This window comes from Entamoeba invadens (genome assembly GCF_000330505.1).
Source record: "Entamoeba invadens IP1 unplaced genomic scaffold scaff_1105074725183, whole genome shotgun sequence".
In the NCBI taxonomy this organism is placed as follows: Eukaryota; Evosea; order Mastigamoebida; family Endamoebidae; genus Entamoeba; species Entamoeba invadens.
Genome location: NW_004443692.1, coordinates 620,550 through 648,283, shown reverse-complemented (window position 1 = coordinate 648,283; position 27,734 = coordinate 620,550). Strand labels below are relative to the sequence as shown.

At 28.6% G+C, this 27,734-nt stretch overlaps 7 protein-coding genes across 7 annotated transcripts; 4 read left to right on the top strand and 3 right to left on the bottom strand.

Annotated features, from left to right (window-relative positions):
- On the top strand, positions 1–243 carry EIN_182020 (hypothetical protein; the record flags this gene model as incomplete). The annotated part of the gene is made up of 1 exon (XM_004260728.1): positions 1–243. A coding segment is annotated over one exon (243 nt), but the record flags the coding sequence as incomplete, so codon positions are not given.
- Positions 244–7,138: 6,895 nt separating this feature from the next.
- On the top strand, positions 7,139–7,612 carry EIN_182010 (hypothetical protein; the record flags this gene model as incomplete). Its single annotated transcript, XM_004260727.1, has 1 exon — positions 7,139–7,612. One exon carries the CDS (start codon positions 7,139–7,141, stop codon positions 7,610–7,612), a length of 474 nt encoding a protein of 157 aa, XP_004260775.1.
- Positions 7,613–13,946: 6,334 nt separating this feature from the next.
- EIN_182000 (map3k delta-1 protein kinase, putative) lies at positions 13,947–16,073 on the bottom strand (the record flags this gene model as incomplete). The annotated part of the gene is made up of 1 exon (XM_004260726.1): positions 13,947–16,073. The coding sequence occupies one exon, from the start codon at positions 16,071–16,073 to the stop codon at positions 13,947–13,949; it is 2,127 nt and encodes a 708-aa protein (XP_004260774.1).
- A 421-nt stretch (positions 16,074–16,494) lies between these two features.
- EIN_181990 (hypothetical protein) lies at positions 16,495–17,151 on the bottom strand (the record flags this gene model as incomplete). Its single annotated transcript, XM_004260725.1, has 1 exon — positions 16,495–17,151. One exon carries the CDS (start codon positions 17,149–17,151, stop codon positions 16,495–16,497), a length of 657 nt encoding a protein of 218 aa, XP_004260773.1.
- Positions 17,152–19,026: 1,875 nt separating this feature from the next.
- On the top strand, positions 19,027–19,967 carry EIN_181980 (hypothetical protein; the record flags this gene model as incomplete). Its single annotated transcript, XM_004260724.1, has 2 exons — positions 19,027–19,803; positions 19,896–19,967. 2 exons carry the CDS (start codon positions 19,027–19,029, stop codon positions 19,965–19,967), a joined length of 849 nt encoding a protein of 282 aa, XP_004260772.1.
- A 2,308-nt stretch (positions 19,968–22,275) lies between these two features.
- EIN_181970 (serine-threonine protein kinase, putative) lies at positions 22,276–25,471 on the top strand (the record flags this gene model as incomplete). Its single annotated transcript, XM_004260723.1, has 2 exons — positions 22,276–24,241; positions 24,300–25,471. 2 exons carry the CDS (start codon positions 22,276–22,278, stop codon positions 25,469–25,471), a joined length of 3,138 nt encoding a protein of 1,045 aa, XP_004260771.1.
- A 1,090-nt stretch (positions 25,472–26,561) lies between these two features.
- Positions 26,562–27,080, bottom strand: EIN_181960 (hypothetical protein; the record flags this gene model as incomplete). The annotated part of the gene is made up of 1 exon (XM_004260722.1): positions 26,562–27,080. One exon carries the CDS (start codon positions 27,078–27,080, stop codon positions 26,562–26,564), a length of 519 nt encoding a protein of 172 aa, XP_004260770.1.
- Positions 27,081–27,734: the final 654 nt, after the last annotated feature.

Below are 27,734 nucleotides of genomic sequence, written 5' to 3'. Positions count from 1 at the left end.
CTAAAGTACTTAACCGTTTACTTCTGGCAAAAGAGTCTAATTAAGATGTACACCCCCCCTAAAGTCCTTTTACAAGAAACTATTAAATTTGTCGTCATCTTCTTGACTTCCTTCTTACTCCATCAACAAGGGTTGACAGAATACATCTATTACGTACTACTCATTTTTTACACACTCTTGTTTATGGACGATAATTACTGGCACGAACTCCCAAATTTCTTCTCAAGAGCTAAACTCGACTAATTCGCAATTTTTTTCCTTTTCACTTCTTTAATCCTATGTCCACTTGTTTATAATTTTGTATAGTAAATGTATAACTTTTTGCTAATTACCCATATTCTTTTTTGTAAGATATACAATAAATTATAGTATAACAATTAACTATACTTCTACTAAAATAAATATATTATGATATTGAATTAAAAATACTATTCATAAACGATTAACAAAATAATATTGATCTATTTGTTCATTTAATTTTTTTTAATTTTAATTTTTTTGTAACACTATTAACACTTTAAATAACAGTAAAGGGGTGGAAAAAAAGCGCTGCAAGAAAAAAAGCGATGTAGTCAAATTTATAGTTTTTTATTAATTGTTTTATAATTTGTTGTATAGATATGTTTTCCAATATTCCGCGATATGATTCAAAAAATCGAGGTTTACAAAAAAATCTTATTTTATGAAATTGCCCAAGTTGTGAAAGTCAATGTGTAAATTGTTTTTTATTGCTGAAGAAAGTTGAGTTTGCTGAGATAAAACACGAAGAGTTTCAATTTGTTTCTTCGAAAGTCTTCATTGAGGACAATTGATTGTCAAAAATCCCAGAAAAAGTTCGAATTTTATGCTTATTTTTTTATTATTTTTTCAACAAAAATTTGCATTTTTTGCAAAAATACAAAAACTTAAAATCGAAACCCCGCGAGTGCACCTTAATTTCACACCCCCTACGAGTTTTTTTTTCTTTTTTACCAAAATAAAAGGTGGTCTTTTATTGAGTACTCAACAGTGGGCACTCAACCACCCTGAACAACATCAGTCTATATTTACAAGGTTTAAATTTTTAATTAAACGATTCACACCGTCACTTACGAAAGAAGGTGTGCACCTTAATTTCACACCCCCTACGAACGGATTCCTCATTCGTTCAAAACTGCATTTTGTGGCCAAACTTATAAACAACATATTGAAGTGCCATAGGTCTAGAAGTTGAGTGTCTCCACTCCCAGTCGTTTTTAGAGTCCCCGTCGAACAAGCGATAAACAACTCGTTTTATTTTTTCACTTCCTTTTTTCAAACTTTTTTACGAAAATTGAAGCAAAACATGAAATATGGTAAAGAAAATGGTAATAAGACGAGTGTTTTGAATTAAAACGTTTGCAGCGGTAAAAAGACTTTGCATATGTCCATCCGGGTTTTCAGTGTTTTTTGTTCTGAATTGCTCAAAAACTCAACTTTTTGAGGCAAAACTGATTTTGTGTTGCATTTATTAATATAAAAAACATGTGAATGGTAATGCAGCGCTTTTATCCGCCGTGCAGGTGAAAGTTAAAAAGACGGGGAGGCTTTATCATGCTAGCCTGGAGTGCGCCAGCCATAACTTTTTGGTGATAACAAACAATATACTGGTAATATATTGTGTGTTTTTGTTGAGAAGAGGTTAACGAATTAATTTTATGCCGTGAAAAAAGACCACATTTTTTTCTCTGTTTTTTGGTAAATCTTGGCGTTATGGGAGAGTTTGTGTGTTAAAGTTACTTCGCTTTGGTAAAAAAATGGATGCATCGGTTTTAAGTTTTTGTATTTTTTCATGTTTTTTACTTGAAGCAAAACAAAAACAAGGTTAAAACAATTAATTAAATTGCTTGTGACTGGTAATGCAGCGCTTTTATCCGCCGGGAAGATAAATCTGCCAAAACTGCATTTTGATTATTTGGAGAGGAAAAAAGAAAGAAAAACGGTGAAAAACACATTGATAACAACTTTGTACGTCTTCTTTAGTTGTAGTTGCTCAAGCAAAACTCAACGGAAAAAACATCTTGAAACAGTTTCAACATGAAATCCTTTAAATTGGCGTGTATTGCTAAGTTCAATAAAAACGATCAAAAAGAAATTAAAGGTGTTGGATAGTACTTTACGTGCATTTAATTAGTAATTTCATGGTTTTATTTCCTTTTTTGTGTGGGAAAGATACTATAAAATATAATTATTTATAATAAAAATTTTAATTGCTTTTGCTATTGTTTAAAAAATAACTGAGAGGTTTTCATAGTCGCAATTTCGATGATACACACCATTATTTTATAAAAAATGTTTATTTTCATAAAGACTCGTTGTTAGAGCTGTTTGGCAACTTTTGAAAATACCTATAAAGTTTAAAATTCTTAGTTTAACCATGAGTTGCCAAAGTCATCATGCTCAACAGCTGTTATGGTTTTAGTTGTTAGCTCAAAGTATTCAAAAACAGCTTATATTGATTTAATTTTTATGATTGTAATAATTTTAAAAATGCTCAATAACATAAAAAATGTTAAATTTAATAGTATAACAAATTAATAATTTAAAACAAAAAAATATTTGGGAAGTTTATACAATTAATAAATTTAGATAAATTCAGTTTATATTATACTAATATATTTATTATAGTATAATTCATACTTTTAATAGTTTTAAACAAAATAGTATTTTTATACTAATATATTAAATTAATAACACAAAGATGTTGATAAAACTATTTATGTGGTTATTTATAATATTTAAATTCAAAACTAATCATTATTAATTAATAATAATAATTATAGTATAAATTATAATAATAATTAAATAAATTATAATTCGAATGTTTATAATTTCATCTAACAATGACTATTTTTGAAAACATATCAGAATAATAAACATAAATAAATATTTAATGAGTTATGAAAAATATATGAAACAAAATTAATAATTTTTAATAAAAGAATATATAAAAATAAAATAAGAATATGAAATTTGTTCATAAACACGATAAATGATTAGTTTTCACTTTATTATGACTTCATTTATCAAAGTAAATAATATAGTTTTATATTAAATAAAAATTATATATTTGACCAAATCAGAAATAACAATTTGTTTAGTAATTATATTTGACAAATTAACATTAATTATTTATAGTTTTTTCATTAATTATAAAAGACAAACTCAATAACAGTATAATCAAATCATTGTATCTTTGTCGACAAAGTAACTCGTCTGTTTAATTATAAATAAGAGTGAAAGACGTTTACACGAAAAAGTTCGCTTTAATGGACACTGAATTATTGAAAGAGGTTGAAAAAGTTTAAAACAAACAAAACCGTTATTATAATGTCATGGAATTGCAATGAGAGGGCGTGTTTGTAGTGGGATTATAACACGATAATATTGAGACAACGACGTTCCTTGTGGTCGTTAGAATGGCTAAACGAAAAGAAACGCACACCCGAAGACAAACCCGAACGTCTTTATTTGAACTAAAATGTGAATTGAAACTATATATTATTGTTTATTTTATTATAAAATATACAATATGTTTATAAATAGTTTTTTAATTAATGGCATTTCAATTTGTTGATTATTCCCGTTATTTTACGTCTAAACAAGCTTATATTACGTTTAATAAACCTAATATAAATAGACACTTTGACATTCCCTCAATAATTATGATATTTTGGTTAGGCAAAATAAAAGAGTTGGTATTTTTTTTCTTTTTATATTAATTCGAATAACAAAAAACAAAAAATATAATAACATTTTTCCAAAACGTACCATTTTTTGACTACATCGTTTTTATTCTTGCAGCGCTTTTATTCCACCCCTTTAAACAAAATTCAAGTGGTCTAAATATCGGGAAATCTGGAATTTATTAAATATATTTCCGTTTTTTAGAGTTTGTATTATTTGAATAAACAATACACAAACCAAAAAAAGAAAATCATCAAAAACTGGATTAATATCCCTAAAAACAGGCCAAAACAAAAATTTGGGTGTTATTTTAAGTGTTAATTAATTATCAATTAATTAATAATAAATAATAAATAATTATTAATTATTTATAACAATTATTTATAGTAATTTAATAACTTGAAGAGTCAAAAAAGATAGAATTCATAAAAATTCAGAAAGCACTAAAGGCCTAAGAAGCCACAGTTTATTCTTCCAAACTCCCTGGGTTCAACTCCCGGTTAGTGCCATTTTTTGTTTTTTTATTTTTTTTTGTTTTTTTTATAATAATTATTAATTATTAATTATTAATTTAATTATTAATTATAGTAATTTAATAGTAATTTAACTCGCCAACAACTGAATACTGCTCTTTTTAACACGTTTCCTTGTTTCCCTGTTATTTTTTTTATGAGGCAGTGTTATTTTTTTCTTTTTTTGTCTTTTGGTCTTTTAAAAAAGACTGTCATGTCCGTTTTATTTTTTCTTAACATTTTTCTGCACAAGGATATTACTCAAACCAACTAACAAATAAGAACTCATTTAAATAAGATATTATATCGAAGATATAATTTTTATAAAATTTCGGGAAATCCACAATCGAAGTCCCAAAAAACCCGAAACCATTATTTCCAAGCCGATAAATATTTTCATAAAAAGTCACGAATGACCAGAGTAAAAAATATAATAAATTTATTGAAGTATTTGGAGTAGTAAATATACCTTGGTACCTCTTGACCGAATTTTCTTATTGACTACTATGAGGGCCCATCTAAAACATTTTCCATGTTTTCATCTTTTGGTTTTGAAGCAAAGTAGTAAACACCATTAAACACGATTTTATACAACTTCTTAAGTCACTTTTGTAGCATAAGTATCTGGTGTTTATATCTCTTGCCATTAATATACATACAAAAATATATGGAACTAAAAACAAATTTAAAATAAAAAACAAAAATAGAACATTATTGGTTGATACTAACAGTATGATAACTTTATTTTATTATTACAGTAGGGGGAGTGAGGGGCTTGAAGAAACTGAGGGGCTTGACCTATTGTTTTATTATCTTTTTTACTATATAGAGTTTTCCCGGTTCTATTTATAAAATAACAAAAACTATAAATAATTTATAAAAAATGTCAAAGAAAAAGATTCTTAGCTTATCCAAAATAAAATAAAACGTTTTTTGAAAAGAAAAAGTAAACAACCTTAGTGTTATGAAGAAAATAAATGGCTTATTTCTATTGTTTGAAATAACCAAGAATTAATTCACAAAGCTTCAATTATTTTGTTTCTATAACAGCACAAATACAACTTCTTTGTACATAGACAGGATTTCCTTTAGCCATAAAAGACAAGTTGTTCCTCACACAAGTCAACTCGTCTCGCCATTTGGCTTGTGTATTCGGTGTTGTTAAAATACAAGCTTACTGAATACTTTGACAATTGAAATCAATTGACGCCAATTTCGCAGTAACCGAAGACTTGAATTGATTTTTTGGATGAGACAACATAGTGATAGTGATGGCAGATCATGACAAGTTCTAAGAGAACAAGGAGAGCTGAGAGAGTATATTTGTTTCCATTGCTCGTCATACCAAAAATATGTTGGGAGCATTAGAGAGCAAAGCAACAAAAATATCATTATTGCATCGCATAAGCGTTCTGGTGTTGTTGGAGTCAATATTGGCAAGATTAAAAGAATGTTCGTTTCTATAGAAGAGGCTTCCAGATTGTTACTGGTAGCCAATGGTGTTTATATCAGAGAACACTTGGAATTGTTTGTTCTTCCGCCTATCCCAACATATTTGGTCAAATCCGAAGAGGAAAGTTTGCCTTGGAATATCCAAGAGTTGCCAACAACGAGAGCCATATCAAACATAAAGACTAACGCCTACCGATGACTTTATTGAGAACTAACAACTAACAAACACCCAAGTCGTTTTTAATACAATTTCAAGTTCCGACTTTATGCTAAGGATGAACCAATTCTTTAATGGTTTATAAACTATAATTTATAAGTCAAGGTTGTGTTTTTAAATAGAACATTAAAAATAGTTTTTATTTAAAAATAGTAAATAAACCATTAAAAGTATAGGTCAAGCCCCTCACTCCCCCTACTGTATCAAACTTTTTATATATAAAACTTATATTTATAAATATTAGTTAATAAAAACTATTTTAATTAAAAAAACTGAAAAAAATTTTGGAGTTTTTTGTTACTAATTATTAAACTATATAATAGTTTATTTAAATTAAAACATAACAATAAAAGTCTTGCATATAAAAAAATTTTACTCCAAACAAAATAACCATACAATATATCAAATAAATCTATTTATACATAATATTGTCAAATACATAAGGGAATTCTTTCATACAAAACAAAACAACTATATAAAAATATTTGATCAAAAATCATTTATTTTTATTCACTTTGTCTTCTTAGTCACGTTGCAAGAGGTTTCGTTCATTTTTCTTATCAATTTCCACAACTTGAGGCTTTTCGAATAATCTCGTGTAAAAGTACTCTGCCCCAAGAACAACTGCTTAACGAAGTAAGATGACTCTTGCAACTTGGGCGTTTACAAATATAACACATTTTTTTGGTTCTTTTCAGCTTTTGTAGACTTCCTTTTTTCCCTTTCCCTCTGCCTCCCCGCTTTTTATCTTTTACGATCTCTTGTTGATCATTTTCTATTTCCATCATTGTCTTCCTTTCACAACAACAAGTGAAACACAATTCATTTGCACATTCTTCATCCAAAACCATATTTTTTCTATAAATTTCATCGACTTGTTTCCACACATCCATTTTAAATTTTTGCAAATTGGAAATAATTGGAATAAGCTCAGGTTTGGATCTTTTCCCACAATTTTCCTTAATGTATTCCACACAAAGCTCTTTTGCTAAATTTCTCAAAAATTTTCCGTGGTCAAGTTTATCATCAAAACACCTGCTGATAACAAATGTATTTGTCATTGTCATTTCCAAAATGTTTTTGAACAGAGCAAATGTACACCGAAAAGATCTGAAAGGAATTGGGAATTCAGCACAAAAAAATTATAAATATCAACGGGAAACTTCATTTTATTGTAGACGTTATTGACATTTGTTTTTTCTTATTTTTTGACTCTTCCCAAATACCCACATTTTCAAGAAATGTTGTAGCGATGGAAACACTTTTGGTTTTATTTGGATTGAAAGTGTTCAATAATATTGGACCACATTCCCAAAATTTATTGAAAAGAGGATTTTCATCCTTTTCTTTTTTTGTGATTTCTTCAAGCTCATTAATTGCGTTTTCCCGTTTTTGCGTCTTCTTCTGTTTCTTTTTTATATTTTTTTGTTTTCATTTTAGTATTTTTTGTTTTCTTTTTTCCCCGATATTTTTAGCTTCCTCTGCCTCTTTTTTTCTTTTTTCAATATATTTAATTTTATTTCGTTGTCGGTGTTTTTTGGTCCCATCCAAGCGGCAATTCTTTTGTTTTTCTTACAGTCCCGATTACTTCAACATTTTCTTCCTTACATTTTTCAAATTTTTTAATTCGATAAATCTTGAATCCATTTGTATTTTTAGAGTGTCGGTTTTGTTGATTTTTTTAACGCCCTCAATCAACTTCTCTGCCAATTTTCTCCCGACGTGACCATCCCATTCAATACAACTCTTGTAATATTGGAACATGTTGACACAGACACCAGTTTTTGTATCTACTATCATAATGTATTCAAAACCTCGTCGAATTGGTTTCATTGGGTTAAAAATAACATCATGAGCACGCCCAAGAAATTTGCACATTCTTTCGTCTATACAAAGCAACTCTCCGGGATAACACATTTTGCAAATTTTTTTCGAAAATTTTTGTAATTTCAAAAATTCCAACTTGATGTTCTCCTTTTTTTAGAAGTTCCGCTCTTCGTTCTTTGTTGTCACAACGAAAGTATCTAAAAAGTTGGGCGAAACGTGTTTTATGAAAACAAGTTTTTACAAAATCTACTCCAATTTCTTCGTCAAAAGTATCATCCAAAGAGTTTTGCCAACGAGTACTGGCCAAATAAATAAGCACCCCTATAAAAGCTAAAACTTCATTTTTATTGGTTGGGGAAAAAACTGAAAATCTTTTGGTATCTTCTCGGGATTTTTGGTTTATACCCTCAACAATTATCATCATCATATCCAATGAAAAAAAATGTTGAAACAAATTGGTTGGTGATTTTAAAACTGTTTCATCCAAAATCCATTTTAAATTTCGACATTCATTTTTAAACTTTTCAAAAATAAAAAAATCGTTTGTTATGTCTTTTTTGACCAATCCATTTCTAAACACGGATTTGGCTATTTTTGAGAAATCAAAAAGGATAAAAAACAAAACAAATTAAATAGTATAATTTATAAATTAAATAATCTATTCAAACTGTTTCTAGTGAAATTCGCGTTTGTGTATTTGGAATTGTCGTTGCAGAGTTATTTACGGATTGTGGATTTGGACAAAATGAATCTTGTGAAGTTAATAAACGTTGTGTCGAGGGAATTAATGACATTGATAATTCCCGTTCTTCAATTTGATCATTAATCTTTTCCTCGTTAATATGTCCAAGTGGTCTACATCGACTGTTAATTTCTGGAAAACTTCGTCTTCGTCGTCTGAAACCAATTCATCCTGATAATCGTCCAAAGTCTTATTTTTCTCACAATCCATTTTGTTTTTAAGTTTATTTTGCAAAACAAAGATTAATAATGACATGAATAACTATATTTAATTAAATAAAAGTAATTAATTGTTTTATAATTAAATAAATATAAAAAATTAATTCACTAATAGTATAATATTTTTGTGGCATTATTGTTTTTGTGGTGAAATAACTGTGCAGAAAAAAAACACAAAAAATAAAACCTGTTAATAGTTTTTTAATAATTTGTTCCAAAATTGTTTAAATAATTTTGATATATTATTAGGTGATTTTCCTGAAAAAATAGATAAAAATAAATAATATAAAATTATCATAATGGAATTATTTTTAATTTTTGTACCAAAAAATCGTTTTGTGCATTTATTTTTTTATATAAAAATTTAAAAGCAAAACAGAACAAAAATTACAACCTAAATAATAAAGAGTTGGTGGAAAAAGTCGGCTTTAACAAATTATAGTAAAATATAATATTTATTGAGGTTCACGATTTTACACCGACACTAGTGCACATTAATTTAATAAACTATTTTATATCAATAACATTTTTTTAAATCAAAATTGAATTTTTGTTTTCTAAATTATATAATTACAAAGTACATAACATCTGTTGAATAATTTATAGTTATATTTAATTATAATTAACAATAATAACTTTTATTTATATTATTTTTTAATTTATTATTAATAAATTAATAAACTTTTAATAGTTATTTATTGTTATTCACCAAAATTAACTCGTTCTGGACAACACTTAGAATAAAGTCCCAACTGGTTACAAATATAACACACTCTCTTTTTTTGGAGGTTTTTTTTAGATCCTTCTGAATATGTAACTAGGTTGGCTGCGCGTATTTGCTTCATTTTACTTACCTTTTTGGGATCCTTTATCCGTTCAATGGTTGTACTCTTAATCATAGATACAGTTTCATCCCCAATTGTTATCATAGATTTTTCTGTTCTAGAAAATGATATTCTTTTTACACCCTCTTCGATTTCTATTTTTTCTTCTTTTTTGTCTTCGAAAAAAACTTTCTCTCCTTCAAAAACTTTTATCACCAATGGAAGCAAACTGGGGTTCTCCTTTGCGTTGGGATAAAATTTCTCAAGAACCATTTGATAATCTGTATAGGAAATAGAACCATAATTCTCAGGATTGTATATTTTGCACTCATGAGTACATACTACTCGTACGGACTTGGTTCTGTTTAATTTGAACAAACAAAGTGGAATTTTTGTCAATGATACGATATAAGAATTCACAAGATGAGGACATGGAACACCAGTTTTACTATAAGAACAACATGTACACCCTTTTTGTCTGTTTTGTGTTCTTGTTGTTCCCATATTTTTAGTGTGTATTGATTGTTCGCCATTTTAAAACTATAAAGAAGATCAGAAACTGCTGTTTTAGTAAGACTTAAAGCGACATTATCTTCACAGAAAAGATTGAGTGTGTTTTTTCTTCGCTGTTGAGTTCCAAAAGACTGGCTTTAAGTTCCAAGTCTTGAGCACATTCAATAATACATTTAACAAGTTCGACTAATTTAAGTTTTTCATGCAATGTTCTTCGCTTAAGCCACCCAAAAAATCCTTCAATTCCACTTGACGTTGTTGACATTGTTTATTTATTTGTTGAGCTTGGTAGCCACGATTTTGCACATTTGAGAAGGTCAATTATCATTCTCGACTTGGTTAAAGTGACTCCTTTCTCTTTTGATTCGATAGCACATTGGTTGAGTGATTCGATTAATTGATCAGTATTAAGAATGCAATTTCCACCAAAAACATCTTCTTCATCTAAATATTTTTGAATTTGATTATTACAATCTTTAATTACTAATTTATTCAATTCATTTAATAACACTTCTTCTTTTTCACAACCTCCAAAAACGACTTTATTGTAAATTGTAATAATTGGGTGGCACTTGCCAAAAGCCGCAACAAGATTACGTCTTAAATGCACCGTAGAATACACTATAAAAACTGTGGGATATACTTCTTTTATGGCTACAGTTTGACTTTGACACCTATCACAAATAATCACTCTTGGATTTACACTTCGTTTTAGGATAGTTAATACCATTTTGAACGATTCGGAAGTTCTGTTTGGTGTTATCGAAAAAACACACAGTGACTATGACTACTTTTGTCTACAAGAATTCCTACAGATAAAGGCATTTCAAATTCATTTGTCCCACAAGTGTCATCCAAAATTAGTTCTTCAATGTTGCAATTTTTACATAAAAGTTCGTTTATCGCTACACAACCAACAAACACTCCACTTTTTGACTTTATCATAACATGCTCCAGTTTTCCAAAGTTTTTAAATACTCAGCCAAATCAATACTTTGTACTCTACCAGTTTTCTCTGCGCATTTTCTTACAATAGATCCAATTTTTACACTTGAAAACGGAAGATTTAAATCCTTTTTATTATTTTCTGGAGATACCCCAAGTTTATGTTTTGCTATCATTTCAACTCTTTCTTCATCTGTAAAAAATGGATAAATTTTACAAGGAAGAATATCAAAGTTATGAGTGTGTAGGTGTTTAAGTGTAATTTGAACGACTCTGTTCTTTTGTTTGGACAGTACTAAAACAAGTTTACATGGACAATGAGTAAATGTATATTTAAAATATTGGTTTGAACTATTTGAATGACTATTTGCAGTCAAAAAGAGATATTTTACTTCCTTTGATATTCATGATAGAAGAACTTTTCATTGTTGATGCTTGAGACGAGAAAGAATAATTTTGAAAAGATTGACATATATTATTGATTACATCATTCGGAGTTTCAAAATGGTAATCATCCACAATTTCTTCTTTATCATTTTCTCTTGAAATAATAATTGCTGTGCTTGACATCTTTGTTTGAAATTAAAAGTTTTTATAAAATAATTAATAGTATTACGATTAGTAAACAATAATTATCAGAAAGATCTACTATATATATTATATTAATAAAGGGTTTGTTATTTTGTGAATTTAATTCGATCTGGTTTTTAAGAATTAGAATAATTCGTAATCATGTTTTAAAAATTGGTAAAATTAAAAATTATCAATTTTGATTTTAAAAAAATGTTATTGATATAAAATAGTTTATTGAACTAATGTGCACTGCTGTCGGTGTAAAATCGTGAACCTTATTTATTGTTACAAGTTGAAAAAAACATTTTGTATCATTTCTAAAACATTAATTAAAAACAAAAAATAATTAAAAATATTTGTAAACTCGAACAATGGTTGATTTTTTGATACTTACGTTAATAAAATTGACGTTTCGGATACGTAATATAGTTTTGTTGTTGTGGTTGTATTAACCCATAAACAGTCAATTGCGACAACTTGATGTTTGTTTTTAAAATTGAAAATGATGATTTAGTAAGTTTAAAAGAAAGCAAATTTAAAAGTTATCAAATTAATCATTTGATTTATTATTTAATAAGTACAACACAATTCAACAATAAAAAAACTTAATTGTAGCATTTTGAAACAATTAATTTATAACAACAAATTTTGACTTTTAAATATATTAAAGAAAACCATAAAACGCAGCAAACGTTTAAAAATTTTTCACACATTCAATTTATTCATAAATTGAATCAATCTCTATGTGAAAGTGTCATTGTGTAAAATCAACAAAGATTGATTATGGTAGTAGCTAAAGTTTTAAATATTCGATTTCTGTATTTAATTTCAAAAAGGTGTTTCAATATCTAAATTGAATTTTTGTCCTGTTCGAAAGTTTTATAAATATTAATAAATATAAAAATACAAACAATGACTCATAAAAATGGTTATTCATAATAAAATATAGTTATTCTTATCGAGATAGACTATTGTATGCCAACTCAGAGAAAATTATTCATAAAATCTAAATACAATGATAAAAGCACACATAACCAATGTGAAACTTGCCATTTCTTGTTTGACAAAACAAATAAATTATAATAATCGTAATAAAAAACACAATTAATTATTTTCACTGAATGACGCATTGATAATAGCCGTAATTATTAACATTGAGTAACACGCTTCTGTGTTATAGTGAAAATGATAGAGTCGAAATAGTTGTAAAATATCATAACGATAAAATGAATTCATTTTACATCGCTTTTACAGACAGTGATGTTTCTGCAATTGATTATCAAGCAATTCAAATATAAAGAATAATAATAATAATAATTAAAAAATTTAATTGACAATAAAAAGATAAATTACTCATAATGTAAAAAACAACAAAAATTAAAAATATACACCAAATAAAACAATAAAATAGCATTGAAAACAAAGAAGTTTTATTTTTTGTTGTTTGAAAAATTATAAACATAGTTATGGTTTACCTTATTCATTTTAAACACTCTTTTCAATAGATTATTAAAAAAATGTAACTATATACATCAACTTGTCAAAAGTCATTAACAAACAATTGGTTAAACAGTCCACATATTTGACAAAAAGTCAGAAAACAATATAAAAAACATGTGGATTATATGTAATGGAGGGAAATTGTTATAAAAATAATAATAGATTTGACATTATAATTTGTTTTTAATGATTGTTATATTTTAATTTCTTTTGATAAACACTCTTCAAGAGATTACTCACAATATGGTAAATACCAAAAGATGATAAAAATATATTATAGACAGAAAAAACAGTCAAAAATCTTGCTACATCGTACTGTCTGAAAAAATACACAGTTAATAAAATGGGTTTTTTGAACAGTTTATATTTTTTATAAAGACTATTGTGTGTACATATATTTTGTGTGTTTTTTAATTATCACTGATGTGTTCATGTTACTTTTGCAATTTGTATTTCATTTCAACTCAAAACCAATATTTTTTTTGTTTAATGTATAAAAAACATATTTGTTTGTTTTGTAATAAATGTTATTGCATTTTACCATTATTTTTATTTTGCCATTTTTTACTTTTTTGTCATGAAATTTTATATTTTTTTTCATTTTTTTTCACAATTTATTTGTTTATTAGTTCACGATTTGAACTCGTTATTACATTTTCATTTTACTATAATTGAACTACACTGTATAATATAATTTTTTCAACAAAACAAAAACACTGCTCTTTTTAAAAGTATTGGTTTGTTGGGGATTAGGTAAGTCGGCGAGTTAATAGTAATTTAATAGTAATTTAATAGTAATTTAATAGTAATTTAATAGTATAAAATTAATTATAAAAAAAAATAATATAGTATAGTGTATAGTTAATATTAAAAATATTCTATTGTTTAATAGTAAAGAGAAGTTATAAAAAACATGAGTTATTCTTCAAAAATAGATGGGCTGTCTGAGATCACCGATTGCTCAGGCTCTTCTTTAATGAAGTCGTCAAGTAAGTGAATGATCTCTGAGAAATCCGGTCGTAGATTTGGATCTTGTTCCCAACATCTTTGCATCAACTCACAATAAGTGATGTGGTTGTTGGGTGGGATGTCAGGTCTGAGCCCTATCTCGCCGACTTTCTCTATCAAGTGGAATCGAGGAATGTCCGGATATGGCTCCTTACGTGCAAGAAACTCCCACATAACTATCGCAAAACTGTAGACATCACTTTTGGTTGTCTGTCCTTTTCGCATCAAAATTTCAGGCGCCATCCAAGCTAAGGTGCCACATATCTCGTCGGGCATGGACGCTTCAACCGTTGTTTTACTCAAGCCAAAGTCACTCACTTTGACCTTCCAATTCTCATCAACCAACAAATTGTGGGACTTTAAGTCTCTATGAATGATGGGCGGTGTCGAAGAGTGAAGATAAAACATCCCACTCGCAGCATCCTTTAACATCCGAAGCCGTCTATCCCAACTCATTGTTAAGTGTGAGTTGATTAATAGCGTGTGTGCAGACCCTCTGCTCATCAATTCCATTGCAATCAATATATAATTGGCATCAGTGCCACTTCCGAAGAATTGTAAGACACATGGGTGTCTCAATTTTTTCATTAATTGCACTTCTTTTGTAAACTGTAACACATTGTCCTGTAACATATCCTTCGTCGGGATTAATTTGACTGCAATTTCTTGCCCTCTCCATAACGCAGAATACACATTCCCATAACTTCCAGAACCTAACAAATCGCCAAGAACAACATCTTCTGCACTGATATACTCTTCATCATCAGTCTTGTTCTTCAATTTGTTATAAATCAAAAACCCAATGACAACAACGATTAACACTATACCAAAGATAATAAATACGACAATAACGATAAAACCTTTGTCATTTGATACATCACCCGGTTGTTTTACAGTGTAATCAACTTCATCAGTATAATCTAACCCATTTATAGTTACAGAAAAACTATACACGTTACCTACTTCCTGTTCTAAATCAAACCCTTCGAGTCGACATAACACACTGGCGTCATACACACTCCCGCGATATTTTTTCGTTTCATTTGAAGACTCGCTGCGCATCAAACAAAATGAAGTTTCTGAGGAAACGACACCTTCAACTACAACTACAGCATAACACTCTCCGGCGTTGATAGTTAAGTCGATATCTTTGATTATCAAATTGTAAAAAGTAAAACTTGCGTTGTTTGGATTCAAATATGTCCTCTCAACATCAAAGTCTGCAAAACTCACATTCAACACAACAGAACCATTCGACCCACTCGGTGAGATACAACGACCAAATCCAAATTCAAGATCATTACGATTTGCTATCTCTTTGTTTGTCATTTCCAACACATCCATATCATCATAATCATAGCCCGTATTAATCGGTCCGAACGTTAACTTGGTGAGATTTACACAGTCTGTTCCAAAACAACACATATACTCGTATTCGGGATATAAAAATGCTGCAGATAAATTAACGACCGTTCCTCCATGAGTCGGTCCAAGTGGGGGATTGATTTTCTTGATGACAGGGTTTAGTATGTCATATGACACATTGACTTCAATTCGCGAAACACAGAATATGTTCGAGTACGACACTATCCTGAGTTCGTTTGTTCCATTCAAAATACTTCCAAAGTTACTTAGCGAGTTGAGTAAAATCATTTTTGTCTGTGTACATGCGACTTCTTCATCATTCCAAATGTCGAGTGACATTACAAATGGTTTTGGACTGTTATTAACATACAACGCAAATTTGGGAGGAGGACTGTACAAGTCGAATATGGTCGATACGTTCAATTTGATAACTTGGTTGTTAATAAAAGCTCGTGGCGGGAGATAAAATTCGAAAACTAAGTCTTTGAACATCGCGGAGTCTTCTTTGTTGGAACATTCCATTGTGTCAGAGCAGAAGCATTGATTGTTGATCTTCTTACATTTCTCGATGTCGCACTCTTTTGTTGCTGTTGTTGACGAGAAGTTGAACACAGTTGAAAACGAATACGAGCACGTCAATAGCAAAAAAAGCAACACTTCCGTTTTGACCATCACTCGTTTTTGAGTTCATTTGTATTGGTAACTAACTAGTATTATTCATTTTAGTTTATTTCTAATAATTAATAGTTATTGAAAAGTCCTCTTTGTAAGAAATGTAAGTCCCAAATAATCGAAGAATTTTTTTATTTGGTTGTTTTTGCTTATTTTTATTGTATTTTAAAGGGATAATTACTTTATAGTTTTTTATATTAAAAATCAATCTCAATTATTTATAACCAAAAATAATAATTAAATAATTATAATGATGTTAGTATATATATTATAATTATATATATAGAAATAGAAAAAACAATAGTTTTGAGTAATAATATGAAATTTGTCGCATCTAATTTGAATTTGAAATTAATGGCTTAGAGTTGGAATAGATTAAAACTATGTTATTAAAAACACAATTCTACAAACAAATAACAAATTAATTTTTGATCACGAGAACACTTTTGACTGTAAACGTTTGAGGAAAATTCAAATTTTTTGTGTAATGTTCATTGAAATGTTCGTGGAACCAACTAGTTTTCAAATCCGAGTCTGCAACACCCATCATCCACGAGACGCAAAACAAATTGCTCCCTTCTAAAAAGAGTTCTATCGAGTTTCTCCACCCGTCAACACTTCGATTTTTCTTCATCTTTCTGACTTCACCTTCTTTACATACAAAAACTTCCATATCTTCGTCAATACCAAACTGGCCAATTTTAGTCACTGGTGATCTCAAAACAACACCAAGAACTCCATCATCTGTAGTTACCAACAAAGTGATATCGGGGCGATTCAACACAACACTATTGAATTCTTCATGAGAAAATCCGGAGATATCGCTGTTGTATATGACATTTGACTCTCGTTGTGTTTTAAACAAACTCATCACATCAAAACTCTTTTTGGTTTCATCACAATGAATGATCACTTGTGGGGGAGGTGTAGGACTAAACAAATGTGCTGCGTCTACTTGTCCAAGAACTCTTTTGATTTTATCCTCAGCCGCAGAGAGTTGTTTCAAAAATTCAGTCTTCATAAGGAAAAGGTCTTTCATCAGACTTTCAAGTGTGTTGTTAAGTACCTGCTTTTGCATTCTTATCTGCTTTCTTAGTATCTCAAAAGATAATTGTTAATATATTTTTGGTGCTTTGAGATTAACTTTTACTTGAAAGATTTAAATGGCTCTTTTCGAGCAAATCTGAGGGATGTGTCTTTGATTTCTGTTCTTAATTGGATGGTTTCTTAACAATTTCTTCTTCTAAAAAAATTAAACTATTCTCATTGATTTGGGTTGGTATATTTATTATATAATTTATAATATAATTATTGTATTTGGTAATAAAAATAATTGTGGTGCGTTTTTGGGGAATGAAAAATTGAATGATTCAATGGCTTTTTATTTTTATAGTTTATAAACTAACAAATGGTTTTTAATCTTTTAAATTTTCATTATTAATAAATTTTAGAAAAATGAAATTTGAAAAATTTTGATGAACTGGTATTGATTTTTGTTATTTTGTAATAAATTGGGCAGTTGTTTTAAACATGATATGATTTTAGAATCTTTATTAATTTTTAATTTGTTATTATTTTAACAAAAAAGGTAACAAATTTATTTGTTTAAAACAAAAAAATCCAAATTTAAGAAAAAACAATTTGTATCAAATATATATAATCACAAACATAACTTTTTTATAAAATATTAATTTTATAATGACAAAGTAATTAATTTGAATTATGTTATAAAATTACTAATGTTATTGTATGTTAAATTTATTTAACATACAATAACATTAGTTATTGTATATCAAATTTGTGTTGAAAAATGATATCAAAGAATCAAATGAGTCGATATAGTAAATACAATTCAAATGTTTTTTAAACATTTTTTAAATAAAAATACAATATGTAACAGATATAATTATTAAAACACAAATATGAAATAAAAGTTACATTGTTTTAAGTTGAGAATAAAAAGTTTATAAAATTCACTATCAGTTAAGATGAAATTATATATGTTTTTCAATTTGTATGTTTTATTATAGACAGTATTTTCATTTTCTCAATAAAAGATTTATTTTAAGTATTACCACATAAAATAACACCCTTTTAAATTAATCTGTTTTTACTGGGTTATTAATTCAATTTCAGATGATTTTCACCTTTTGGCTTCTGTATTGTTTATGAACAAAATATAAACTTTAAAAAATTGAATTTTAAATAAACTCGAGATTTCCCGATTTTTAGACCACTTGAATGATGTTTATTGTTATTTATTGTGTTGAAGTGATTGATAATAAACATTTTGAAACAATAATTTTGTTACATAATACATATAAATATAAATTAAATTTTGTCAATATAAAAACGATCAAACAAATAAAAAGTTTGATCGTTTTTATATTGATAATATTGTTATTATTTGTGGAATGACAATAAACACACTTACGAAAAGTTATCATTTTAAAGTTCAAAAACAAGAATACAAAAGTTTTGTGAACTAACATAATTATATTTTATATAAAAATGAAGATTATTGATTATAATCATCGACAACTTCGAACAATAAAGTGCAACGACTAAACCAATTGTATTTTATTCTTACAAAATAGAATAAATTTGATCATTATTATTTAAACCAAGTACTTTTTCATTTTTTAAATCATTTAAAATAAATTTCGAATTAATTTTATATTAAACAACTAAATTATATACAATTAAAATTAAAACCTTTTTATAAAACCATAACTAATTATAAATGAACATTTAAACACCAATAAATTTGGTATTCCAAATTATTAACACTTGTTGAAACAATTGAAATATCAAACCAAAAAATTTTCATAAAAACAGATCTTACTTTTAATAAACAAATTAAGCTCAGATACGATTTTTACACACAAGAATAAAGTAACAATTCAGTTAAAAAGTAAAATACCTGTAATAATTCAGAACATAAACTTTAAAGATGGGAGTGACACATACAACACTCATGTATGCAACACAAAGCAGTAAAAATATTAATTTAGACAGGTCAAATTTAATATATCCAAAAACAGGTTCTGTGTTGTTTAAACAAATACAAAATATTCTTTCTTTTGATGGCGACACTAAAAGCTTGGATATTAAATACAATACAGTTGAAAAGTCATCATTTAAAAGACAACTGCGGCAAAAACAAAATCCAAACATAAAAAGTTTTTATGAACCGACTTTATATTTTGATTATCAGTCAGAACGTAAACAATTTGATAATTGTAAATTTGTTGTATCTAAGTCACAAAAAGAGTTGTATCAAATAAAACAGTGTTTGTCCATAAAAACACTATTTGATAGTGAGCTGTCTTTTTTAGACTCAAGAGAAATAAGGTCAGCAGTGTGTTACAAAGAGAATTTGATCTTTTTGATTATAACAGATACTTGCACATTTGGAGTGTTTCAAGACACTTTAATACCAAACGGAAATAGCAACGAAACTGTTGTTGTTGCATCACAAAAATCCTTTATATTTTCAAAATCAAATAATCAAGAACGATACACCGTTTTTGAAAGAATCCAAAATGATTGTGACAACAATATTACTGTATTCGGACAAGACAACAAAAATATATTTGCTTGTTGTTCAGCTTTTTGGCTTGACAGAATTTGCAATGTGACTATACATCCATACATCCAGAAGTTTTTCAAGTTCAAAAAACATTACATTAATCCTCTTGTTTCTGGGGAACAACTTAGCAAGAAAATTGTTTGCAAACGACTACTAGTATTACAATGTATCAAATAATGTTTTCTTATCAAATAGATACTTTGAAAACTTTCAATTGGTTTCAAAAAAAGAATATATTATTTAATATTTTTTACTTAAGACTTATAATTGTTAAGTGCTTTTGTTCAACAAGAACATATTAAATTGATAATATTTCAAACATTTTTGAATAATTCCAATGAAACATAAAATTTCTAATAATTTTTTACAATGTTAAAAACAATAATTTATATGTTCGCTTCAAGTTTTTTATTATAAAGTGACTTCCCAAGGTGTGCAAGTTAAGGTATAGTTCATTTATAATTTTTTTATTAAAAAAATAGAATCATTAATTTTTTGAAATTTTGAAAAAAAAAGATTATTTTTAGTTTAATTATTAATTATAATTTCGAAGTTATTACTAAATTATACTTTAACTTGCACACCTTGTGACGTTGCAATTTTTAACTTTCACACTTCGAATACAATTAATTAAGCAACAATTTCGGGAAAGCGACCCAATGGAAATTATCGAAGGACCAGTTCTGGACAACAGTGCACATCGATTTGTAACAATGAACTGCACCCTATTAAACAGACTATTTGTTATCGTTTGCTATAAAATGGCACAGAGAAAAACATAATGTTTATCATACTTCTTCTTGTCGCTTTGAATTACGCTAACACAAGAGACATCGACAATTATTCACGTTCTTGAAACAAAACAGTTTTTACATTAAACACATAGACAAACCATTACCCAATTTTTATAATTAAATTTGCTTTTTGTAGTTTATTAATTCAAGCACCAAAGGGTTGTGTGTTTTGTGAAACAATTTTGAAACGAATAACATTTTTAATAAAATGTTTTTCAACTGAAATTTAGTCTTGCACGCCCTTTCCCTGTAAAAAAGACTAAAAATTTTAACTTGCACACCTTGGGGAAGTCACTTTATATAAAATTGTACTTTATAATAACAAAAATTATAATATTTGAATTATTCTATGTTAATAATGTTACATATGCAATTCAATAACTCTTTAATATCAATTAAAACATTGTCTGAAAATTTTATAAACTTGATTCTTGACATTCAAAAACAAGTTATTATTTCATTATATTCGGTTTTTTATATAAAGTTAATTAACGCTAATTTACTTGGAACTTAATTCAAACATTCAGATAATTATTTGTAATTTATTAACAAATCAACTATTGAAATATTAATTTAAAATGCTCAAAAAAACACTTTATTTGATGTGATGAAGTGTATTATACTTAATAGTTAAAAATATGAATGAGAATAATTACACAATTTTAACACAAAAAATGTGTTTGAATGGTGGATAATTGAAACATTTTGAGTTGAACTTCAATAAAAAGACGAAAAAAAAGTAAAACTATAATTATAATTTTTTTATTGGATAGAAAATGTTTTATTGTTTGTAAACATTTATATTATATTTAAATTATATTGAATAATTATGTATAATACATGGAAATTAACGAACGTTAATTATATAAAGTTTCACAAACCATTTTTTGCCTAAATAACATTGTTTTATTTTCAATAATATTAATTCGTTTTTTATATTATTCTATTTTACTGTTTATTACAATAAAACGATTAAAAACAATACTTTTTTATATACTATTAAAACAATCTAAAAATTACTTATTATTGTAACTGATTTTAATATCATGTTATTCGGCAATTTTATCTTTTGTTACCACCAAGAACATTTTTACAACTTAAATCAAAAGATTGGAGTTAAATGGTGGCATAAAACATGTTATGGTAATCAATAATTATATAATTATTATGAATGCTATAGATTGTTATTCACCATTTGAAAATACAAAGAAAATAATAGTTATTTTGTAACTTGTTTTCTTTTTGTATCCTTTTCTTATACATATAATTAATAAAACTATAATTTAACTACATTTTTTCGTTTTAATAAATCTATTTTTAACAGTCATTTTTTTATTCGGAATCTCTGCAATATGTCGAATTTTTTCCCATATAAAAACAATCCGAATTGCTAAAAACAAAAATCTAATAGAAAAACTTTAACATTTTATACATTGTATAATCTATAATAAATAAAGCGTGACGTGGTTACCACTTCTTTTTCTTTTTGAATTAAAAATAAAAAACCCAAAATCGCATCTCCACAAATAGTTCAAAGACCCCCAAATATGTCATTCAACACAACAAACAAAAATAAATCACTTTTACTTTATTTCCCGATATCACTTTAATAAAACAAGTCACATTTTTCGTTTGTAAAATAAGTTTAACCCCACATTTTTAAAAAAGCAATTTTTGAAATACGCAAGTTTTATTAAAACAACTTTTGAAATGAATTCGGATTTTTGTTTCTATCAAAAATCCTTAGTTTTTAATTAATTTCTTTATTTTATAAAAAAACTAGTGATCAGTATGAACTTGAATTGAATTATAAAAAATGATGATATTCGTGTTGATCACCACACTTTTATTTTTGGCAGCGGCACAAGACACGGTGACAGAGTCGAGCAGTAGCTCCGAAGAACCCATTCCATGTTCTGTTGGGTGTACATCTTTGTGTTTCACTAATTACACGTGCTCGACTTGTGCTTCTGGTTATGACCAAGACCACACTTGTCTCTATTGTAATAACTACGACTTGTTAGAAGATGCAACTCAGGTATCAGTCATGACTGGCACAGGGTGTCAGTCTCGTGTGCGAATTAACGACAACGGCGATATACCTGAAGTTGTTGAAGAGATTTTGAAAGAAGACATATACAATTACACATTTGGTGCTGACAAACCATATAGAAAGCCGCCATGCAGTCCTGGTGATTATGTCCAAGGGTTTTGGCTCAAATTTGATTTGTCGACTCTGGAAAATGACACGTTATATATTGACTTTGGTGTCGACTCTGAGGTCGAAGACTACGACATAACCATCGACATTGTTTCGAAACACAACAATCACAAAAAGTGTGTTGGGACGTCGAAAATTAAGTCGAGTAAGTTTCTTCATTTTGAAATGCCCAAAGATATGTTCATGAGCGACGACTCCATGTTTTACTTCTTCTTTGGAATAGCTCAAGAAAGTACCACAACTGTGTCTCTCAATTTTACAGACAAACCAACAGAGTATGTGACGTATTATTTGGGGGTTGAAAACATCGTCTTTCTCAGTGAGGTCAAAAGAACAGCCACTGCTAAAATACCAATGTCATCTGAAGGTGTCTTTGGATATCCGGCATGCATGCCACACATATTTGGAAAGATGATTGACTTCTTCATCGAGTTCAACATGTCTGCTGTTATGTTAATGTCTACGAAGACGGAGAATAGAATAAGGTATATTGAAGAGTATGTTCTTGAGAATGACACCAAACACTGTGTACACTTTTACTCACCTACAACAGTCAATGGAAAGACTGCAGTGTTCATTTTATTGGAACAAAGATATGAAACAAGAAACTTCACGATTATATCACAAGAACACATCCACGACATCCCATTGTCATTTAGATATATTTGCCCTAACAATTGCTTCACTAACGAGTCACATGGATACTGCTCTATTTCTCAGGAAGCGTGTGTATGTAATGATGGGTATGGCGGTGATGATTGCCACTTGTTGTGTTATTACCAGAATCAATGGCAACCCTCTGATAACAATGGAAATGATCAATGTTATTATGGAACTGGAAATTGTGACTCGTATTGTCAATGTGCAGAGAATTATACATTAATAGGCCATGACTGCATCTCACAAAATTGCTCAAGTGGGACATATGGAGAAGATATACAATGTCTGTACGGCAGCACTTTTTGTCAAAGGAATTGTACGTGTCAAAATGGGTATATCCCATCAAATGTCACGCATACATGTGTGTTAGCATCTTGTGGAAATGGGATAAGAGATGACACGGAAGACTGTGATGGTGGAGAATATTGTGACGATAAGTGCCACTGCATTTCAGACAAATACGAACCGTCCCCGAATGTTCCACAGTCATGTCAGCCTAAAATTAGTTCAACGACAATAGGACTTATCTCTGGGTTTTCAGTACTTTTGTTACTGATTGTAGTTGTCATCATTCTAGTATTAATTATTGTAAAGGTGTCGAATTCGTATGTGAATATCAATAATGAGATTTACAAGACACAACAAGATCTCTATTACATGTACATATCTGGCTCAAAGAAATTCTATCCCGAGCAGAACACAAATCAATTCGATGTTTTCCCATTGGAACTCGATTTTGGGAATAGAGACACCTTAACTAATATCTATGAAACCCGCTTTGAAAATGTAATGCTTTCAAATTACTCGAACAAAATTATGATGGTTATATTCCACACACCAAATAACCCAAAATACATCTTCCACTTTGACCCTCAAATTGTCTTTGTTTCTCCAAAGACTCGTTTGTTCTTATTTTATTGTATTGTATTGTATTTTAGAGATCTCTTTCTTACAATTAGGAAAAGTAATTTCTGTCTTCATGACACTGCACTGCACAACAAAAATCAAGGACGTGTGTATCCCATTTACGGTATGGTTCAGTAAGCAAAGAAAGACGTTAACTGCAATTGAGGAATTGTTGGTTGGTAAAACGTTTGATGATTGGGACCAAGATAGTCAATACCGAATGAATGTGCTATTAAAAGGTGTCACGTCCCATTCACACGGCAATTTTGTGATTATGACGGATGCGGCCAGTTCGACGTATTTAGATATGGACGAGTTGAATATGTCAGATGTCCCAATAGCAGAAGGCGCGATGGGTAAAGTCTTTATTGGTAATTACCGAAGTGTCCCTGTCGCTGTCAAACAGTTCAGATGGGAGAATTTGGATGAGGAGGAAATGAACGATTTAAAAAAGAATGTGATTCAAGAGTGTGAGATTATGAGCAAATTGCGTAATCCGTTTATAGCGAATTATATGGGGTCCGTCACTTATATTCCACAAGTGTCTTTAGTCCTTCAGTTCTTCGTTTTAGGCGCATTGGGAGAATATTTGAGGCAAGAGAAAACGTATTACTTGAAGCTTCCCTACAAATTGAAAGTGCGAATGTTGTTTGATATTTCTCGTGGAATGCAATTCCTTCACGAGAATAGAATTCTTCATTTGGACTTGAAGCCAGACAATTTACTTGTGAATTCGTTATACACAGACTCGGCGTGTTGTATCAAAATCACTGATTTTGGAACCTCGCGATTTACTAAAACCACACAAACAAATGAAAAGGGGTTGGGAACTCCAGTGTATGTAGCTCCCGAAGGTTATAATGACGTTTACACTTATGCGGGAGATGTTTATTCCTTTGGCATAACTGCTTGGGAACTCTTTTATCAAGAGGAGCCATTCAAAGAATTCAAGTCACTTTTCGACTTAAAGAAAAGTGTTTTAGAAGGAAAGCGTCCAAAAATTGATGATCGTATGCCGCTTAAGTATCGAGCACTTGTGGAAGATTGTTGGAAACAAGGTTTTGAGGAGCGTCCCTCATTCTCAGACGTATGTGACAGAATTGTGAAAATTGGAGCAGAAGAAGTCAACGTTTTCAAAGTGGATATCGGTGTTGACGTCAACAAAGTCGAAGATATCATCGAATTAAAGAACGAACGGTTCAACCAAATTGTGAAAGACTTGTAAAATTGATTCTCTCTCAAAATAGATCATCTAATTACTATTTGTATAAATAATTTTATTATTTGTATAGTTTTAATACAAATTAATAAAATATATTATATACAGTCAAAGGTGTCTATTTGTCATAAATCCAGCAGAAAAAAATATCTATTTGTCGTAAATGAGTGAATTTTGTAGAAAATTCTTTTTAATATTGAAATTTATTTTTTATAAAAAATTTGGTTTTTAATTCAACAAAAGTTACAGATTCGAGAACAAAATATTTAATTGTCGTACACCAAAATGATTGGCCAGTTGTGCGACAATTAAGCAACTTCGACAATTATAATTACTACAAATAGACGCCTTTGACTGTATAATGATTAAATAGGAATTATACCACATAAACTATAGAATAATAAGAATTAAATTATAATAAAACTGAACTATTGTTGTAATTGGATCAACGCTGCGAAGCTCTGTTCTGGTGGTATATTGAGGATTTGCTCGTACTTTTTAATGAGCTCGAAATTCGACGCGATTTGGATGGTGTTGGCTTCCCGCTCTTGTTGAAACAACGATATGTTGTTTTCGAGTCGGGCGTTATCTCTTTGGAACTCTGTGTAATTCACTTGGAGTTGGTCGAAAAGTTCTTTGTATGTTGACATTACTTTTATGAGTTCAATGATTTCTACAAGTTTAATGATGCTTAAAATCATTTCGTTTAATGATTTAATAAATAATTAATAAAATACCAGATAATTTTATTGTTAGATAAGTAGTAACAAAATATTATTATTTTATAATTTGAATAGTATTCAAATTTTGGTTTCTATAAATGGTAAATTAATAGTTTTAAATTATAATGAATAGAACCCTATAGGTATAAAAAGGAACTCAAGCTGTTAATAATAAAGCAAGTTATACTCAACCAAAATCCATGTTTTGATTGTTAATAGGCTTGCGAGAGATTACTGTCTCCAATAGTGTAACGCTTATGTGTTTTACTTTATCGGTCAGTTAAATTATCTTCATACATAGAATAAACAACTATAATGTCTTAATTAATTTAATATCCAATAATAAAATCCATTTGAATTCATTTTTCATACCATTAACATTGAATAACACAAAAGTATTTGATTGTAAAGGTGTCTGGAAACTCACCAACACCAAATAATTCATTGTCAGACATCCCCTTGTAAAGTCTTGACAAACATGACACTCGCGAATTATTTAACCCGGGTTTGGATAACACAAAGTACCCATCGTTGTTTCCTAATGCAAACATTATGTCACACCTTTTGATATAAGATATCTTCACTTTAACGTCATCCTTCAAAGACCAGACCTTATCCAACCGTTGGGAATAAATGATATGACTTTTTCCAACAGTCGTCGTGTGGTTGTCGCGAATTAAATCCCCAAAGTAAATGATCACACAATCACTCTCCGTCTCGATAACAAAGAAGAAATTTTCACATTGTTCTACAACTTCTAACGAAAAATCTGTTGCGTCACTGTCGGTGAGAATTGTGAATTTATCTTTGAATAGTATTTTCTGTGCTTTTTCAATCACTCCAGTGGTGTCGGGTTTGTATTCTGGTGTGGGTGATCGAGGTGTTGTGTTCATAACTTATTAATTAGATATAAAACTATATAATTAATTAATTTAATCTATATAATAATATAATAATAAAATATATAATAATATAATATATAATAATATAATATATTAATTTTATACATAAAATGAATTAAATTGTATTCAATAAAACTTTAACATTGATTTGTTATTAAGAAAGTCCAATATATATTTTGTGATTAAAAAAGGAGATCAAAACATTCTTTATTTTTTTGTAATTTTATTTGTAAATTTTCGGGATTATAAGACAGTTTGTGGAAAGTTAAATTTTTGGCAATTCACCCTTCTTAAAACTCACAAATATTATTAAGTTCCAACTATTTAAAAACTGTTTTTATTGGTTGTTAAATATAGTTTCTTCTAGTTTATTTAGAAATAATACTTTTAAGAAGTGTTCAAAAACAACAAATATGCCATCATCCATTTTTTGTATCAAACATATAATTAATTTTATAATAAAATTCTAATACAGATTGATCAAAAACAATGAAATTGATTTATTTATTAAAAAAGAAAAGTGAATAAATAGTATATTTTGAGTTCTAGATTCCCCAAAATAGAGAAGGAATTCAATTAATTCATTTAATATTAATCAAAAGAGTCTTCTATTTTTCAAAAATGGAATTGTAAGTTTAAAATGCC